This window comes from Cibotium barometz, chromosome 61 (assembly GCF_041138505.1).
Source record: "Cibotium barometz isolate CiBa-2024 chromosome 61, ASM4113850v1, whole genome shotgun sequence".
In the NCBI taxonomy this organism is placed as follows: domain Eukaryota; kingdom Viridiplantae; phylum Streptophyta; class Polypodiopsida; order Cyatheales; family Cibotiaceae; genus Cibotium; species Cibotium barometz.
The window spans coordinates 16,669,424-16,688,713 of NC_141106.1; the positions used below are offsets into that span (position 1 = coordinate 16,669,424).

The following is a 19,290-nucleotide window of genomic DNA, read 5'->3' on the forward strand; positions in this document are numbered from 1 at the left end:
TTACCTCCCCAAAGGCCCGAAGATCACCGCATAGATCTTGTGCCAGGTAGTTCTCCACCTAACAAACCCGCATACCGAGTGAGTGCTGCACAACAAGAAGAAATTATGAAGCAGGTAAACGAGCTTTTAGAGAAAGGTTTGGTTCAGCCCAGTTCCTCACCTTACTGCTCTCCTGTACTTCTAGTTCAAAAGAAGGACGGATCTTTCCGTATGTGTGTGGACTATAGAGCTTTGAACAAGCTTACCATCAAGAACAGATTCCCTATTCCACGTATTGATGATATTTTGGATAAGCTTGATGGCTCAGCTTGTTTTAGCAGACTTGATTTGAAGAGTGGTTATCACCAGATACGCGTGGTGCCACAAGATGTCCATAAGACTGCATTCAGGACAGCCTTCGGATTATATGAATTCTTGGTAATGCCTTTTGGTCTCACCAATGCTCCTGCTACTTTTAATCGTATGATGGATAGGATATTCCGACCCCATCGCAAGTTTACAGGAGTCTTCTTTGATGATATCTTGGTTTTCTCCAAGAATGAGCAGGAACACAGAACTCATTTGGTCACAGTGTTCGAAGAGTTGCGGAAGCATAAACTTTTCGTCAATGCCAAGAAAAGTGAGTTTTTCCTTTCAGAGATTCATTATCTGGGACATATTGTATCCAAAGATGGAGTTACAATGGATCCTGCAAAGATAGAGACTATTCGGAATTGGCCCGAATTGCAAAACGTACATCAAGTACGTAGTTTTCTGGGATTATGTTCGTATTACAGGCGTTTCATAAGGCATTTTGCTATGATTGCCACTCCTCTACATGATCTCACGAAGAAGAAAACTGTTTTCAAATGGACTTCAAAGGAACAGGATGCTTTCTTGCAGCTCAAGCATGCGATCATATGTGGTCCAGTATTGATTGTTCCTGACTTGCACAAGTCATTCGTGGTTGAATGTGATGCTTGTGGTGATTGCATAGGAGCTGTCCTAAATCAAGAAGGGCATGCAGTTGCATACGAGAGCCGTCGTTTGCATGATGCTGAGCTTCATATGGATATCTATGAGAAAGAGCTCTTGGCTGTAATTCACGCCTTAAAGATTTGGAAACACTACCTTCTTGGGGCTGAATTTGTGGTCAAGACAGATCATCAAAGCTTGAGATACTTTCTATCTCAAACCAAGCTTTCAGAGAAGCAAATGAGAATGGCGAATTTTCTTTCCATGTTTCATTTTCAGATTGTGCATACTCCAGGAAAGAAAAATGTGGTGGCCGATGCACTATCTAGGAGGCCTTATGTTGCTGCAGTCTCAGTGGCCTCTCATGGAGATCTATCTGCTATGAGAGATTTGTATCATTTGGATGCTGATTTTTGCCATATATGGACTGATTTGATGGCTGGTCATTCACATGCCTCTTATGTTATCAACGAGGGTTATCTCATGAAGGATAATTGCCTATGTGTGGTGAAGGATTTGCGTCCAAAGGTTATGGACGAATGTCACGCTCCACCATACGCTGGTCATAGAGGTATTATGCCTACTACTCGCATGATTCAGAGGTACTTCTTTTGGCCAAGCATGCGTAAAGACATTGAGGCTTATGTGCGTGCATGTATTATTTGCCAAAAGGTGAAATTTGATAGGCAAAAGCCTCCAGGTTTGCTTCAGCCATTGCCTATTCCCTCGCAACCTTGGGAAAGTATCACGATGGATTTTATTATGGATTTGCCTAGATCCCAGCATGGGAATGATGCTATTTGGACTATTGTGGACAGGTTTAGCAAGCAAGCTCACTTCTTGCCCGTCAAGAAAACCATAAAAGCTGATCATATGGTAAAGCTTTTTCTTGCTAATATTTTCAAGCATCTTGGTATGCCTAAATCCATTGTTGGGGATAGAGATCCCAGGACTACAAGCCTATTTTGGAGGGCTTTGTTTGATAATATGGGTACTAAGCTTGAGTTTTCATCAGCTTATCATCCCCAAACGGATGGCCAAAGTGAAGCTGCAAATTCAGCTGTGTTGGATTTATTGAAGTGTTATGTGGCAGATCAAAAGAGTGCATGGGAGAAGTATCTTCCACTTGTTGAGTTTGCCTACAACAATACAATCCATGCTTCTTCAGGAAAGGCTCCGTTTGAGATTATTTATGGCAGAGTGGTCTTGCCACCCATCCTTCGTACCAAGGATGAGATTTTTGCAGCTGATGAATATGTTCGTGACTTGGATGTTGCCTTTGGTCAGGTGCGGACAGCCATTGCAAGATCTCAGGATAAGCATAAAAAGGCTGCTGACAAGCATAGAAGGGACATGGAAGTCAAAGAAGGTGATTGGGTATTGCTGAAATTTGAGAAGGCTAGGCTTCGGAAGAGGCCAGGACGAGAAGGATCATATCCTAAGCTTTCTCCTCGCCTATTATGGACCCTTCAAGGTGATTCACAAGATCAATGAAGTGTCCTACAGGCTTGCTTTACCTAGTCATTGGAAGATTCACAATGCTTTTCATGTGAGTCTATTTCGGAAATATGTGGGGCCAGATCCTGATGAGCCTGTCACAGAAGATCCGCCAGAGATTGAAGAGCTTGAGGAGATCCTCCAGCCAGAACAGATTGTTTTTCACAAGGAGAGAAAGCTACCTGCAGGAAAGCTTTCCAGGAGATACCTTGTGAAGTTTAAAAATTATTTGCCTATTGATGCCAAGTGGGTAAATGAGGATTATTTTGCAGATTATCCGCAATTGTTGCAGGCATATCTTGAGGCTTTTAAGTTGAGGTCAACTCTTTAGAAGCCCGGGGGGATGTCACCAATTGGCCGACCATTTGGTCCATTCCTAGTTTTTGCGTCTCGTTCACTTGAGGCCAGGCCAGTGTCTCGTGTGAAGAGGCCAGTATTTTGCTGACATGGACGGGAGCCAGACTGGTGCCACCCGTGTGTTAGCAGGATGGTGTCGTATGGACGGGAGCCAGATCAGTGCCACCCGTGTATGACCTGGACTGTGTTCGATCCATGGGACTGTCACGCCATGGAAGAGCCAGTATTCGTGCCGTGTTTTACCTATGGGACTGTCACACCTAGGGAAACTCGTGCCTGGAACTGCGTCTTACCTATGGGACTGTCACTCCATAGGAAGACCAGGATTTTTATGTTTTATGTCGAGCCAGTTTTGTGCCGACAGATATTTTGTACATGTTCCATGAACGGGAGATATGTCCATGTTACTATTTGCACATGCACACATATTTTGCATGTTTGAAACTGTTTTCGCATGACATGTATTCGTGTGTTTGCCTGCTTGACGTGTTACTTACTGAGCGGGGACGCCTGCCAGTGAGTCGTGAAGTGTGCTCTGTATTCTGACGAGTTTCAGTGCATGTGAACAGGTGGTAAGTATATGGTACTTGTTGTTTTAATGTTTTAAATTCTAACCCTTTGATTTATAAGGTTAGGGGTTCACACTTATTTAAAAGTGGGCACCCCTTTGGGCACCCACTTAGGGGCCAAGGTGGGGAGCCTCACTTTTAAGTGAGTGTGGGGGTGGGCATGGTCACCAACCCCCACTAGTCCCCTTCATGCATGCGTGGGAAAACTATAGTGGAAACTCCACATGAATATTATTAAAAAGGACTTCCTCCTTCAAGCGTGGGCATCCATCGTATTATTCTGGGTGGAATCCATCGCTTCTATTTTCTTTTGCGTTGGTTCATCACCCTACGGTTTTTGCATCGTTTGCTGTTGGCTGCGCCTCCACTTCTACAGGCGGCTAGTGTTGACTTGAGGTGCGCTTCATACATAAGCTTTGCTGCAGGCGGCCATCTCCATACAGCATACGCTGCTCCCTCTACAGGCGAATCCCCTGGTCTTGCAGGCTGCGTGTTTACACCAGCAAACTGCTTCCTCTACGCTGCTGCTCCTCACAGGCGGCTGAGTGCATCTCTGCTGGCGACCACCTCCTACTCGGCTGCTCCTACAGCAACCAGGCGACTGCACCTGTGCATGCTGGCTGCGTTTTTCTGAATAACCAGGCGGCTATCTCATCTAGCTACGCTGCTTACCACAGCAGGTAGCTGTACGATCATCACCAGTAACTGTACCTCAACAGTTCAGGCGGCTGTATTGGTGGCTGCGCATGTTCTCCCTGCACCCTGCTCTTCCGCCTCACAGGCTGCTGCCCCACTTATGCAAGCAGCAACAGGCAGCTATACACAGAGTGTGTGTGCTCTCCCGCAAATGATGCGCTACAGGCCGGTGGCTGCAAACTGTTTTCTCTTCTCCATGTAGCCAGGCAACCATACAGGCTGTGTGTCTCTCGTACACGAGACTACTCCTTCTTCATCAAGGGTGGTTTCATCCTCAGCAAACCACAAGTTTTGGTCTTTTATCAACCAATTACAAGTAAGTGATTTTCAGATTTGAGTAAAGCATTTAATGTTTAAATCTGGTAAAAGATTCGTCCCGCTCGGCCTACACCCGTTCGGTGCCGGGTTGTCCAAGCTATATGGGCGAACCTCGGTCCAAAGGTGCTGAGATCGGGAGAGCCAGGCGTTAGTACGAGAGCGCCTGTCTGTGCGTGGTCTCGGAACACCAGTGTGGTGCTCTCCGCGGAGTCCAGTGAAAGCACAGGACCGTAGCGATTGGACCACACCAGTGGTCGTTCTGCTCCGAGTATTCTTCATCGAAATCCGAGCCTATTTGTTTAGTACTGTTTTCATATGTACATGGACATTATCTGGTTCTCAGAACCCGTGGAGCATTGTATTCTTTAAATACTCCCAATAAATATATCATATATTGAGGGGGGGGTCGGCCCGTTCCGGCCCCAGTGCTGGTGTCCATCTTTCCATTTCTGTTCATTTAAATTTCAAGTTGTTTTAAGTTGTCCATTTCATATTTGTGGTTTTAAAGTTGTGCTATTAAACGTGTAGGTGTCCAATTGAGTCTTTCCCACTTGACGGGATCAGTTTCAGCTTCCACGTTCTATAAGCATGAACAATTGCCAAAAATTCCTTGTCATAAACGGGATATCGCATTTGAATAGCCGAAAATTTATGACTATCAAAAGCAATAACACGATCATTCTGCAGAAGAACGCCTCCAGATGCTCTATCCGAAGCATCGGTCATGACGTCAAACGGCTGAGTTGGATCCACAATAGCCAAAACAGGCGTAGTTGTCAACGCATGCTTAAGATCATTAAAGGACTTTTCAGCTTCAAGTGACCATTGTAATTTATCTAACTTTGTAAGGGCCGTCAAAGGAGTAGCAATATCTGAGAACTTGTGAACCTTGGTGTGGTAAAAATTTGCTAATCCCAAGAAAGATCGCACATCTGAAATTGTAAGTGGCAAAGGCCAATCAACAATGACCTTTATCTTCTTAGGATCAACTGCAATACTATGTCCAGAGATGATGTGTCCAAGATATTCCACATGATTTTTGAAAAACTGACTCTTCTTCTTGTTGATGTACAAGACATTCGTACGGAGTACGTCGAAGACAATCTGCAAATGCTGCTTGTGATCTGCTAAAGTCTTACTGAAGACCAAAATGTCATCCAGATAAACGATGACAAACTTATCCAAGTAAGGACCAAAGATGTCATTCATCAAAGTCATGAAAGTAGCTGGGGCATTGGTTAACCCAAAAGGAATGACCAAAAATTCATAATGTCCATACTTTGTTCTGAAAGCTGTCTTATACTCATCTCCAATTCGAATCCTGATTTGATGATAGCCTGACTTCAGATCAATCTTCGAAAATACCTTCGCACCAAGCAACTGATCAAAGAGCTCATCGATGCGAGGCAATGGAAACTTATTCTTGATTGTCTGCTTATTAAGGGCACGATAATCAATGCAAAGTCGCATAGATCCATCCTTCTTCTTGACCAATAAAACTGGAGCACCAAAAGGACTTTTGCTTGGACGTATATGACCTTTATCCAACAACTCTGCCAATTGTCTCTGAATTTCTTGAGATTCTGAATAAGAAACTCGATAAGGAGCTCGAACTGGCGGTGGTTGTCCAGGGATTAGATCAATCATACGATCTATAGAACGTCGAGGAGGCAATGTCGTTGGCAGCTCGTCAGGAAATAAATCCTTATAAGGTTGAAAGAAGGGCTGTTGTAAATAAGAAATATCCGATGGCGAGGATTCCGATTGGTCAACTGTATTGTCTTCTGCTTCTCGCAACATAACTAAGGCAGAAGTGCTGTCGCGTTTACGCACTAAGCGTTTGACTTGCATAGCAGAAACCACAGTAATCGGCTTAGAATTAAACAGACCTCGTAATTCCATTTCTCGATGATTATGATAAAGTCGAATGGAATGATCTCGAAAGCTGATCAAAGGATCATACTCATATAACCAAGACTGTCCAAGGATCATGTCATAGTGTGACAAAGGCATAATAGAGAAATTCAGCTGATCTTGATAGTCTTGAATCTGAAAATGCAACTGCTGAATCCGTTTACTGCAATGCAAGTTCCACTTGGAAAACTTCCGCACTCTGCTGAGTAGGTAATTGCAACTTGCTGACGAGAGTAGTTCCCACAAAATTAGTCGAGCATCCACTATCAACAAGAACATTGATAGGATGCTGGCCAATAAATCCCAATAAGCTCAAAACTTGATTGGAAAGGTTAACAGGCACTGAAGTATGGTTGTAGGCATTTAACATTAAAGCACTGACAACTTTAGAAACTCGCACTGCATGAACCACCTGCTTGCCTTTTTCTGGCGTAGAAGGATGATGATGTCCATGTTCACCTTCTGGAAAACATTCCATGTTGGAATTCTGGCGAGAATTACGCTTTGGGCACTCATACCACCTGTGTGGTCCATTGCAAATTGTGCAAAGACCTAAAGGGTTGGCTTGAGAGGTTGAAGGTGCCGATGTAGAGGCTTGCTGACCTGCTGAGGTATTGCGGCGAAAATTGCGGCGATTGTTGGGTCGGCGACCTTGCCAGTTGCGTCCTCGATTCCGATTGTTGTTGTTGGAAGAGGATCCTGTTTGTGAGGCTGCTGCCTGACCTGAAAATCTAGGCCGAAAGGGCTGTTGCCGAGTAGATTGCTGACCAGAGGATTGGGAATATTGAGACTCAGGTTGAGATAAATTTCCTCTGCGATTGGGCTGGGAGAAACGAGCACTGTTTGAGGACCGATTGCCAAAGAAGGATGTCCTGGGTTGTCGTCGTAGATCTCCAAGGCGCTCTACGTAGGCAATGGCAGCATCTATGGTGAGAGGGTTAAACTTCTGCACATCTTCCTGTAAGTTGGGTTCAAGCCCATCGATGAAGCTGTGTAGCTTGTCAGCGGGGCTGAGGCTCTCAATTTCCAGAGTTAAACGTTGGAACTCTGTGATATATGCGGCTGAGGATCCTGTTTGCCTCAGGCAGCAGAGAGCAGACCGGGCATGGTAGTCCGCACTGGCAGGTTCAAAGGCCTTGCGGAGGGCGCGCCGGAATTTATCCCAAGTAGGAGTGTGTTTACCATTTGCAACACGTCATTGCCACCATAGAAGTGCTGTATCCTTGAGTAGGGAACTGGCTAAAGCCACCTTCTTGCTTTCGACCAAATCGGTATTGGTCAAATATACCTTCGTTGCAGGAAACGTGGGATGAAGGGGTGGAAACGTCGTTTCCACGTTTCCCCACCTGCCAGCCGTTTCCTATAGGGGGAAACGGCTGGGAAACGTTTGATTTTAGTGTTCTATTTATAAGACACGTGGCAGGCCAAAAAGCGAAAAGAACTGCTGCGAACTAAAAAAAAAAAACGAACGGGGCCCAATATTAATAAAAATCGATTCGCCTCCCTGCATAGACTCTGCGCAGCGTTAATGAACCCACAAGCCCACAGTGCGCCAGAGCATTCCACGCTAGAGTTAATGAAAACGAGGAGCCCGTTTTTCTAAAAAGCCCGTTTGTGGGTTTTTTTTAAAAAGCACCGTTTTAATAAAATTAGAAAAAAAAAAGTTAGCTCAGCCTGCAACGTAGTTAGCTCTCTGTGAGAAACTTAGGCGCACACAGCTCTCTCTCCTTTCCCCTCTCTCTCTCTCTCTTTCCCCCCTTCCCACCCCTTTTCATGCAAGCACAGGAGGAGCCCCCTTGCCTTTGCTTAAACTGTGCACCCCAACCTCCTTGCATTTGCTTTAACTGTGCGCCAAGAAGGATCATTTTCGAGCCTTGCAAATGTCCCCTTGATCCTAAATACCACCTTACTCTCGCAGATGCTATTCGCCATAGAGCCTTAAAATGCAAATGCATCAATTCAGTTTCTGTCCCTGAGTGGCTTTGTTCGAAACAGCTTCAATTGGAGCAAACTTGCAGGCTTAGAAGGAGAAGAGCCCCTCTTTTTTGCTAACTTCCAATTTCAACCATGTTCTCTTCTTCTTCTTCTGTGGTCCCCCTAATCACGCCCTTCAAGCCTAAAGCACCTCATGCTCCCGAGCCATTGTGGAAGTATGTGACTGAGAATGCAGCATTCGGAAAGGGGGGCAGCAAGAAATGGGAATGTTCTTTTTGCAAAACAAATTTTGCAGGCTCCTATCCACGAGTACGGGCCCATTTACTCGGCATCAAGAACCAAGACATCCAAGTGTGCTGCAAGGTGTCGACTGAAAATCGAGCAAACATGACTCGAGAAGACCATGAGAGCGCTATCAAGAAGCAAAAGACTGGCAACAATCTAGTCAACAAGAAGCCTACAATGCAACCGTCCGTGGAAGGTATATTCAAGAATGCATCTCGAGAGGAAGTAGATGAGGCTGTTGCTCGATGCTTTTATGCATGTGGTATGCCGTTTTATTATGCACGGTCTCCTTATTTTCATGACATGGTGGGTGCAATAGCGTCTTTTGGTAAGGGTTACAAAGCCCCAAACTATGAGAAGCTTCGTACCACACTCTTGGACAAGGAAAAAGACAGGGTTTGCAGTCGTCTCTCGGGGGTAGAGGCTTCATGGCCACACTTTGGGTGCTCCATTGTGTCTGATGGATGGACAGACACCGCAAAGAGGCCCTTGATTAATTTTATTGTCTCCAGTGCTCGAGGTGTGGTATTCAAGAGATCCATTGATACATCCGGGAGCCAAAAAACAGGGGAGTTTATTGCAGAAGCTCTTTTGGACATCATTAGGGAGGTCGGTGTGGACAATGTGGTGCAAGTAATTACGGATAGTGCTGCCAATTGCAAGCTTGCAGGTCACTTGGTGGAGCAAGCATATCCCCATATTTTTTGGACACCATGTGCAACTCATTGCTTGAATCTTCTACTGAAGGACTTGGTCCTAATCGAGTGGATGGATCGAGCTATCACCCAAGGCAAAGAAGTCCAGCAGTTCATTTCGAATCATGATGCAACAAGGGCCATGTTCAGCAAACACTCCAAGCTCAAGCTCATTAGGCCAGGTGATACTCGATTTGCTTCAAACTTCATGATGTTGCAGAGATTGGTGAAGGTGAAGAGTCCCTTGAAGCAGCTGGTCACAAGCGAGGAGTGGGATGCATGGAAGAGAAACAACGAGTATGCTTTGCACATAGAGATGCAACTCTTGTCTACTCCTTTTTGGGAGGACATAGAGAAGTATGTCAAGGTCTTGTGGCCGGTCATGGCAATGCTTCGTATGGTGGATAGAGATGAACCGGTCATGGGTACGGTTTATGAGGGCATTGATCAGATGCTAGAGAAAATCAAGGAGATATTGAAAGAATACATAGATGGCAACGACGAGTACGAGGAGATTCGGGTACTTGCACAAGAGCGTTGGGAAATGCTTCATTCTCCTCTTCATGCAACAGCTTATGTCCTCAACCCAATGTGGTTTATGAAGCGACCATACAAGGACAAGGATGTGATGAAAGGGTGGAGAAAGACGTTGGATAGGGTGGGCAAAGATGAAGATGAGAAGACAGAGTACAAAGCACAATTGTCACAGTACATTGGACTACAGGGGGATTTTGCAGAGTCTTCAGCTTTAGCGGACATGCAAAAGCTTTCTCCTATTGCATGGTGGCAGAACTATGGTACAGGTACTCCTATGTTACAGAGATTGGCTATTCGTGTCTTATCTCAAGTATCTAGCGCTTCAGCATGTGAGAGAAATTGGTCCACCTATGGCTTCATACATTCCATGAAGCGGAACTGGCTGGGTCATACGAAGGCAGATGACTTGGTCTTTGTGCACAGTAATCTTAGGCTTATATCACGGAAAGAGCCCTCGTATTCTTCAGGTCCATGCCAGGCATGGGATGTATTAGAGGAGGATTCTATATATGAGTGTTTTGAGGATCAGTTTGAAGATGAAGGTGTACTTCCCATGTAAACAAGTTCTATCTTGTAGAATGATTGATTAATGAAATTCAGCCATGATGGTCTTCCATTGTTTTGCTTTGTTTTTCATCTTTTAATGGTGCTTACCGATCAATAATTGAATTTGTACATGTACTTTAATTTTTTTGTAAAAAGATATATTTGTACTTCTGTTTTTTAACCTTAAACTTGAGCCTACCCCCGACGTTTCCTAGTAATTGAGTTTGGCGTTTCCAAACGTTTCCTGGGTCTTGCCATTTCCTACCAGGAAACGTTTCCTGCAACCCAGAAATATACCTCCATTTTGAATATCCATTGGTCAAGCACGCGCTTGTTGCGGCGACCATTATAAGGGGCAGGCAGTTTGACATCGAGTTTCTTTTTTTGTGCAGCATTAAATATTTTATAAAGAAGTTGGAGTTCTGCATTGTTTACCTCGGCAGTTGGATCTGGTTCATCTTCATTTTCTGCTACCGAAGTCTCTGAAGAAGATGGTTGTGGATCACTGGCTGGTGTGCGCGCTGGATGGGGCCGCTGCAACTGGTCGAGCCGTCTGCTGATGGTAGAGAGACTTGTTGAAAAAGTCTGCTGAAGTGTCTCCATCTGCTCGCGTAATAATGTAATGGCCTGCATTTGCTCGTCTTGTTGCTGGCCCTCTTCCTCTGAGATAGATGGCATGTTGGATCTGCTAGAGGGAGTAGCGCGGAGAAGCTGGTGAAATATGTGGTACTGCTGGAGGAGAGAGTGACAGTGAATCGTCTCCCAATTCTGCTAAGAAATCGGAGCCTAACTCCGAAGGCTCGAAGTCTTCCACCTCGTCGAGAGGAGGTGTCTCTGTAGGGGTTAAGGGAGCGTAATCCGGCACAATGAGCTCGCTGTATACTCGAACCAAGGGCTGGAGCGAGATGATCCGGTTCACTGCATCCACACGGCACTCGTCCAGGAAATATGCAAGATGTGGGTACCGTCCCAAAATAAACTCGTAATGAGCAAGATGGTGTGCTGGACACGTCAAGTAAATATGCCAGATCACCCACGCCTGGAACTGAGTGGCGTGGCGGTGACTGACGTATAATAAAAAGTCCAGGGGACCTGGTACATGAACTGGAGCCGGAACAGGTTCTGCAACAGGTTCGAGTAATGGGGCGGGCTCCGGTGGGGGTGTCTCGCGAGGATTTTCGGGCAATATGGCCTCCGGGACCTCGTCTATGTATGAGATGTAAGGCGCGGGCTGATTGCTGTTGGGTTCCATTGGACACCTGGTTGAGAAGGGGAGTGTGTGCCAGAGTGGAGAGAAGTCCCTGGCGTGGCAACGTGGGAGAGGAGCGCACCTTGTGTGGAACAGCGTGCGAGAGAAGCGAATGGGCTGGTCGGCGGATGAATTCGTTGCGCTGGCCCCATTCGCTCTTTTATATATATATATATATTTTTAAATGCGTTGGTCGGCTGGTTTCCTTGCGCTGGTCGCTGGCGGGTGTCCTTGCGCTGGCGGCCGTGGGGTGCTGGCGCCCGATTGCTTACGTGGCTGGTGGAAGCCACGTGTATAAAAAAAAAAGGCTTAAGTGTATAAGCCTTAAATCATAAGGCTTTTTGTTAATGTGAAACGTTACGTTTTTTTTTTTGGGTTGAAAAGCTGACGCTTCGCCGACTAGAAGGATGTGCCGCTTCGAAGGCTGGATCACATCGCCGACTGGAGGGTGCGCCTCTTCGAACAGTGTGCCACCGGCAGTCGCTGCATGTATTAAGGAGGCTCACAACCGGCAGCCACTCTTAGCAATCAAGAGGCACGCTGGCAGCAAACAAGGCGAAGGGGGGGGGGGGGGGGGGGGCTCCAAATTCAGCAGCGAAGGGGTGCCATGCGAAGAGGTGCCATCTCTTGGTGCCATCGTTCGTGTGAAGGGATGCGAACCCATGCACGAAAGGGCACAACCCGATGAAGAGGCTCACGAAGGGCTACCAGCAGGAAATCTCTGCACACTCACCGGGTACGCCACACACACATCTGTGCATTTGTCTTGTGTAATTAATAAAGAAGTTTTAGGGTTACCTCATACTCGTAAGTGTAGGTTCCATCTTTCTTCTGCTTCCATACAACGCCGGGTAGGGGAGTAGAGCGGAGAGGGTGAGAGGCTCACAACCGTAGGCCCGGGAAAATTTTTTGCTCTGATACCATTGTGAGGATTACTGTTATTACTTAGTATTTCATCCACTATCTGTGTATTTAAGACTGAAACTGAAAGTAGACTTGAACACAGATGTTTGATTGATTGATTGAAATTGTGATACAACAGGCTCCTTATATAGGAGTTCAAGAGACACGAATGAAAAGACACATCCCATGACCAATAGTCATGACTCTAGGCGAAGAGACACATCCTTTGGACGAATAGCTGCAACCATTGGATGAAGAGTTGCAACCCTAGAGCGAAGGGGTGTGACCAGTCGTCGAAGGAGTGTGGCTCTTGATGAAGAGGCATGTCTCTAGAGCGAATAGTCGTGACCATCCAAGTGTAGGGGTCCTCTGTAATCATGTCACTTCAGTATCTGTAATCATGAGGAGACTGTGTATAATGAACTAAGTCACAATCGTGACAGTTTCTAGGGCGTGAGATGCTGAATATCCAAGTGATGATTGGCTGAATATGCAGGTCGAGATGATGTGTTTTTGCAAGCAAAGGGAAGCTGCGTTTTTGCAATAGAGGAGCTGATAAGTATTCGCTTCAGCCTTGGGGAGATGATCACTTGGGTGATTGCTTGCTGAATATGTCATGGCCCTGTGAAAATGGAGCAGGACAAGTGTGGGCATGGTGGTTGCAGGGTCAGAATATTTTATGATTCACATGGGGGGTGCCCGGACAGTGTTTAAAGATGTGTGGACAACCCTAGGTGTGAAGGGGGAACATTAAAACATTAACTTTTAATGTTTATAAAAGTTGCCCCTAGGCCTTAGTGGCCCTAGGGAACTTATTAAGTTGGGGCCCTAGGGATTAACTTGGGAAGGAGGTTTTCTCTCTCTACACTCTCTCTCCTCTCTTTTTGGGGGAGTCGTGTAGCAAAAGTGGAGCCTCTCTCATGCGCATGGGGTACAATCGTGGAAAAGCACAGGAAGGGGAGGCGACTGCTGAAGAGAAGTTGTGCTGCTGTTTTTCTGAGGCAAACCAGCCGTACAGCACTGTACGGCCAGGACTACGCAAGCTTTCTCTCTCTCTCTTTCATCTGCTGCTGGCGGCGCACAGGACAGTTGCTGTTTTTGCTGCGCAGAAGCTCCAAACAGGCTGTACAACCTGTTTTCCAGCCCAAACCATACTGTACGACTGCCGTACAGTGTACGGACAGTCAGATACAGTGCATACAGGTGCAGACGGTGCTTTTCTGAGTGCTGGACAGACCTGTGCAGGCTGATTCAGGCTGGTACAGAAGTGGACAGCAGGCTGTTTTTGCAAGTACAACGCCTGGCACGCATCCCGAGGCGGTACAATCAAGTACAGTGCTGATTTTCAGATCTGTACTTTCAAGGACAGCATAGGAGTGAGCATCAGGAGGAAGATACAGGCAAGTGCAAGCACACGTGTGAAGCAGGATTGTGGGTTCAAGTGCCTGCAGGCACAGATTGGTGCTGTTGCTTCCTCCAGAGTTGTTTCACGAGCTGAACTTGGTAAGCCTTGACTCTGTTCATCCATCTCTCTTTCTATTGCTTGATGTCTGCTACAGGTATGTGTTATCTGGCTCCTTGTGAGAGGAGGAGTATAGCAGATTGACAAGGGATTAAGACAGGGATTGAACAGCACATGTATGTTGAGCTGAGAAGATGTATCATGCTTATGAGTTATGCCAGATGTATGCCCATGGCTGGCCTGCTTTGTGAACTTGGCTGATCAGAGGGAGGCACAGTGTGTTGCTTGAGGACACAGATCTGTGTGCATGGATCCTCTGTGCTGAGAAGGATTTGTGGGCAGTCAGATTGGACTACAGGTGTAAACTCTTGGCTGGTTTTTGTTTTGTACTCAGCCATACATATTATTTTAATGGAATAAAGAAATACCGCAAGGGGCGCCAAGCTTTGGGGCCAACAGGTGTCGCTGTGTATTCAGATTTGGGCACCCTAGCCCCAATCTGTGTTTGGTTTTTCATCTAGACTACAAGTGGACGGGTGTTAGCTCTTACCGCACTCTGGTTTTCTATCAGAGGCCGGTTTCAAGGTTCCGTTGCCGGGACCAATCATCAACTTTCTGAAGGGGGTGAGCTCGTGGTTGTTTTGGAGAAAGCCATCGCTGAAAATTCAGCAACCATGTCTGATACAGAGGAAGAGTACTTCTATCAAGAAGAAGAAGAGCAAGAGACTTCTCCTGAAAGAGATGTATCTGAGGATATTTTTGCAGGAGAGCAGGCTGCAGATGTTGAGCCTTATGAGGATGTAACACAGCCAGAAGATGTGCATAGTAGAGAGGATGATGATGCTCGGTTCAAAGATCGCTTGGCTGGTGTTATGGATACTTTTATGCAGCTCACACAGAGCGAGAGATTTGCTGAATTTATGAGATCTCGCTCAGAGCCCCGCACAGAGCCCCAGAAAAAGAAGAAGAAGGTTCGTTCGAAGAATCTTTCTCATGGTCATAGTGGTACCACTCCACAGGATCCATCTCCTGCACAGTTTCCGAACATGCAGCATGCTTTTGGTGCAAACCCACAGAGTTCCTTCTATGGACAGCCACCTATTCCTCAGCAGAACATGCATCCAGGGTACTTTGGTGGTGGCTCAGTGTTTCAATCCATGACTGGGGGTTATCCTCAGGGAGGCATGGGTATGTATGGGCCTTTTGGAGCCAATTTTCAGCCTGGCATGCAAGGGAATATGTATGGTGGTATGCAGTCCGGTATGCAAGGAAATGTGTTTGGAAGCATGCAACCTGGAATGCAAGGCAATATGTTTGGTGGCATGCAGCCAGGTATGCAGCATGGAATGTATGGAAACATGGCTGGGATGTATGGTATGCCTGGTGTTGGAATGGGAAATGTTGACCCAATGATGGGTATGAATGTTGGGGGCAGCAATCTCACGAAACCACTTCCATATGATAATCTAACGCCTATGGGAAAGGCAAAGGATTACAAGGAAGGGGGAGCTGCAGTGAAGTTTGACACTTTCAGTGGGGCCAAGGATAAATTGAAGGCACTTACCTTTTTACAGCAGTTTGATGCTGCTTTTTCTGGTGGGAATTACACAGAGTCCTCGAAGGTGAGGAAAGCTGCCACTTTTCTCAAGGGCAATGCTTTGCAGTGGTGGTCTACTCTTCTTTTGCAGGGCATAGCACCCACCACATGGGTCCAATTCAAACAGGTTTTCTCTTCCGTATGGCTCACATCTACATTTGAGGTGGATGTTATGACAGCATGGCACAAGCTGGATGCTTCAAAGTGTGATAGTTTGGAAGACTATAACAAGAAGTTTTGGGAAGCTCTACTCCCAGTGACTTCTTATCGTGCCGTGCCATTATCTGAGCAGGTAGAGAAGTATTGTTGTGGGCTGCCCAAGGAGGTACGCGATTACTGTATAAAGACAAGAGTAACGAACATGTCACAGATGATTGAAAATGCTATGACAGCCAATGCGTTACTCACAGGTGGTTCATCTGGATTTAAAGGCAGTAAGAAATTGGGCAAGAAAGCTGAAAAATTTGGGCATGCTTCTCGTGATGCTAAAGGGTCTACAGAGACAAAGTATAAGAAGTTGCCAATGCCCAAAAGGACTTCTGAGGAAAGACAGGCTTTGAGAGATGCTCAAAAGTGTTTTTACTGTACTGAAGAGGGGCATATGTCATTCAATTGTCCCAAGAGAACGTCCAAGAAGGATCCTGACAATAAAGGAGAGCCCAAGCCAAAGAAACCAAAGCCTTCTGCAGGTTTAGTTCCTGATCTTGTGGGTGAGCAGCTAAGTGGTGAAGCTACAGAGTTGTGCAGGGCATGGGGCAAAGTGAGAGATCAGAATGCTTTGATCTTCTTTGACACAGGTGCTAGAGCCAACTTCATTTCACCAGATTTGGCTGGCCGATTGGGGATTCGCGCAGAGGAGATGGGGCCGTTACATGAGGCAAATATGGCTTGTCCAGGGTATGCAGAACCTGTTACTCCTATCATTGGGAAGCTTCGGCTTCATTTGCAGGGTTATGTGGACAGCGAAGAGTTCTTCATCATGCCTTTGGATGGCTGTGATGTTTTGTTGGGGATGCCATGGTGCCACAGGGTACATGCGGTGGTGGATACTTACAATAGGAAAATTACTCTGACTCATAGAGGGAAAGAGCATGTATTGGATGTAAAACTCAAAGGGGAATCTGTTCCTATTGTATCCGCTTCGGCGATTTCATCAGTAATGAAAAAGCATCTTTCCGCGTACTTGATTTATGTAAAGGATGCACAGGATGATGAGTCTAAGTCTAATTTGTCAATGTTAGATAAAGACAGGGCTGATTTCTTAAGTGAGTTTCAAGACTGTTTTTCCGAGTCATTGCCAGGAGAATTACCTCCTGAGAGGCCAGAAGATCATGCCATAGATCTGATTCCTGGTAGTACTCCACCGAATAGACCGCCGTATCGTGTTAGTGCAGCCCAACAGGAAGAGATTATGAGTCAGGTACAGGAGCTATTGAATAAGGGGTTGATACAGCCTAGCTCATCACCCTTTTGCTCACCTGTGCTTTTAGTGCAGAAGAAGGATGGTTCTTGGCGCATGTGTATTGATTACAGGGCGCTGAATAAGAATACCATCAAGAATCGATTCCCCATACCAAGGATCGATGACATCTTGGACCGCTTACAGGGCTCCACAGTTTTTAGTCGTATTGACTTGAAAAGCGGGTATCATCAGATACGCATTAGACCCGAGGATGTGCATAAGACAGCATTCCGAACCACGTTTGGGTTGTATGAGTTCTTGGTTATGCCCTTTGGTTTAACGAATGCGCCTGCCACATTTAACAGAATGATGGACAGGATTTTCAGGCCTCATAGAGAGTTTGTGGGCACATTCTTTGATGATATGATTGTGCATTCACAAACTGAGGAAGAGCATAGAAGGCATTTGGCCATTGTGTTTGCAGAACTCAGAAACCATAGATTGGTGGTTAATGGCAAGAAGAGTGAGTTTTTCTTGCAGGATATACATTTCTTGGGGCATATAGTGTCTGGTCATGGAGTCCGTATGGATCCAGCAAAGGTGGAAGCAATACTTAATTGGCCAGCTTTGAGGACTGTGCATGATGTACGCAGCTTTCTAGGATTGTGTTCCTATTACAGGCGTTACATACGGCACTTTGCTGAAATTGCTTCGCCTCTTCATGCTTTGACGAAGAAAGCAACTCCGTTTAGATGGGCTGATCGGGAAATTACAGCATTCAAAAAGCTCAAAGAAAAGCTTACTTCGGACCCAGTATTGGTGTTACCGGACCTCCGAAAGGCTTTTGTTGTCCAGTGTGATGCATGTGGAAGTAGCATTGGTGCAGTTCTCATGCAAGAGGGACATGTGATAGCCTATGAGAGTAGAGTTTTGCAAGATGCCGAGAAGCATTTGCAGGTGTATGAGAAAGAGATGTTGGCTGTAATTCATGCTCTTTCTACATGGAAACACTACTTGCTTGGGGCTGATTTCACTGTACAGACAGATCATCAGACCTTGCGATATTTCCTCACGCAGACTAAGCTTTCAGAGAAGCATATGCGTTGGGCAAACTTTTTGTCAATGTTTCACTTCCAGATTGTGCATGTGGAAGGCAAAAAGAATGTAGTGGCAGATGCTTTGTCACGCAAGCCACAGGTTTCTGCTGTTTCACTTGCTTATCATCATGAGCTTGATGAAATGAAAGAGCAGTATGCCCATGATGAGGATTTTGAAAGGTTGTATGATCAGATGTCTGAGGGTCAGCGGCATGAGCATTACACTCTCAGAGATGGGTTTTTATTGATGCATGGCAGACTGTGTGTTACCAGGCCATTGCGACTCAAGGTTATGATTGAAAGTCATGCTCCACCGTATGCAGGTCATAGAGGTATTGACGCCACGGTCAAAGCAGTGGAGACTTTCTTTTATTGGCCAACCTTGAGGAGAGATGTTGACGCCTTTGTGAGGCAATGCATCGTATGTCAGAAGGTAAAGTTTGACCGTCAGAAGACACCAGGGTTATTACAGCCTTTACCTATTCCGGATAGACCTTGGGAGAGCATTGCCATGGATTTTATATTTGATCTTCCACGGACACAAACGGGAAATGATGGTATCTGGACAATCATATGCAGGTTCAGTAAGCAGGCTCATTTCATTCCCGTGAGGAAGACAATTAAAGTGGATCATATGGTGAAGTTGTTCATGGCGAACATCTTCAAGTATCATGGCTTGCCTACGTCTATCATTAGTGACCGTGATCCACGGATGACGAGTTTGTTTTGGAGAGGGTTGTTTGACAACATGGGTACAACTCTCAAGTTTTCATCGTCATTTCATCCACAGACAGATGGTCAGTCAGAAGAGGCTAACTCTACAGTGTTGGATCTTCTAAAGTGTTATGTGTCAGAGCACAAGCAACAATGGGAAAAGTATCTTCCTTTGGTGGAGTTTGCATATAACAACACTGTACATAGCTCGACAGGCAAGGCGCCTTTTGAGATTGTAGAAGGAGGGAAGAAGATACCACCCATTTTGCATACAAAGGATAAGATTTTTGAGGCTGATCAGTATGTGGAGAGCTTGGATGAAGCTTATCGGAGAGTTAAGTTGGCCCTCCAGAAAACTCAGCAGAAGCAAAAGAAAGCCGCAGACCGTCACAGACGTGATTTACAGTTTGCATTGGGTGATTGGGTTCTTTTGCGTTTTGAAAAGGCTAGACTCAAGAAGATGAAGGGTAAAGAGCGCTTATTCCCTAAGTTGAGTATGCGATATTATGGGCCTTTTTAGGTTTTGGAAAAGATTGGTGAGGTAACCTATCGTTTGAAGTTAC

General features: G+C 45.8%; 2 protein-coding genes and 1 pseudogene across 6 annotated transcripts in view; 2 read left to right on the plus strand and 1 right to left on the minus strand.

Moving 5' to 3' along the window:
* Positions 1-19,290, plus strand: part of LOC147604606 (uncharacterized) — a 48,474-nt gene that overhangs the window by 14,933 nt on the left and 14,251 nt on the right. The gene's annotated exons all lie outside the window — the stretch shown is intronic.
* On the minus strand, positions 5,868-11,428 carry LOC147604607 (uncharacterized; annotated as a pseudogene). Its single transcript, XR_015265359.1, has 2 exons — positions 10,601-11,428; positions 5,868-7,593 (listed from the first exon to the last, which is right to left on the minus strand). The product of XR_015265359.1 is annotated as an uncharacterized LOC147604607 (transcript).
* LOC147604608 (uncharacterized) lies at positions 8,220-10,545 on the plus strand. Its single transcript, XM_086794711.1, has one exon. It carries the CDS (start codon positions 8,373-8,375, stop codon positions 10,314-10,316), a length of 1,944 nt encoding a protein of 647 aa, XP_086650837.1. The 5' UTR covers positions 8,220-8,372; the 3' UTR covers positions 10,317-10,545.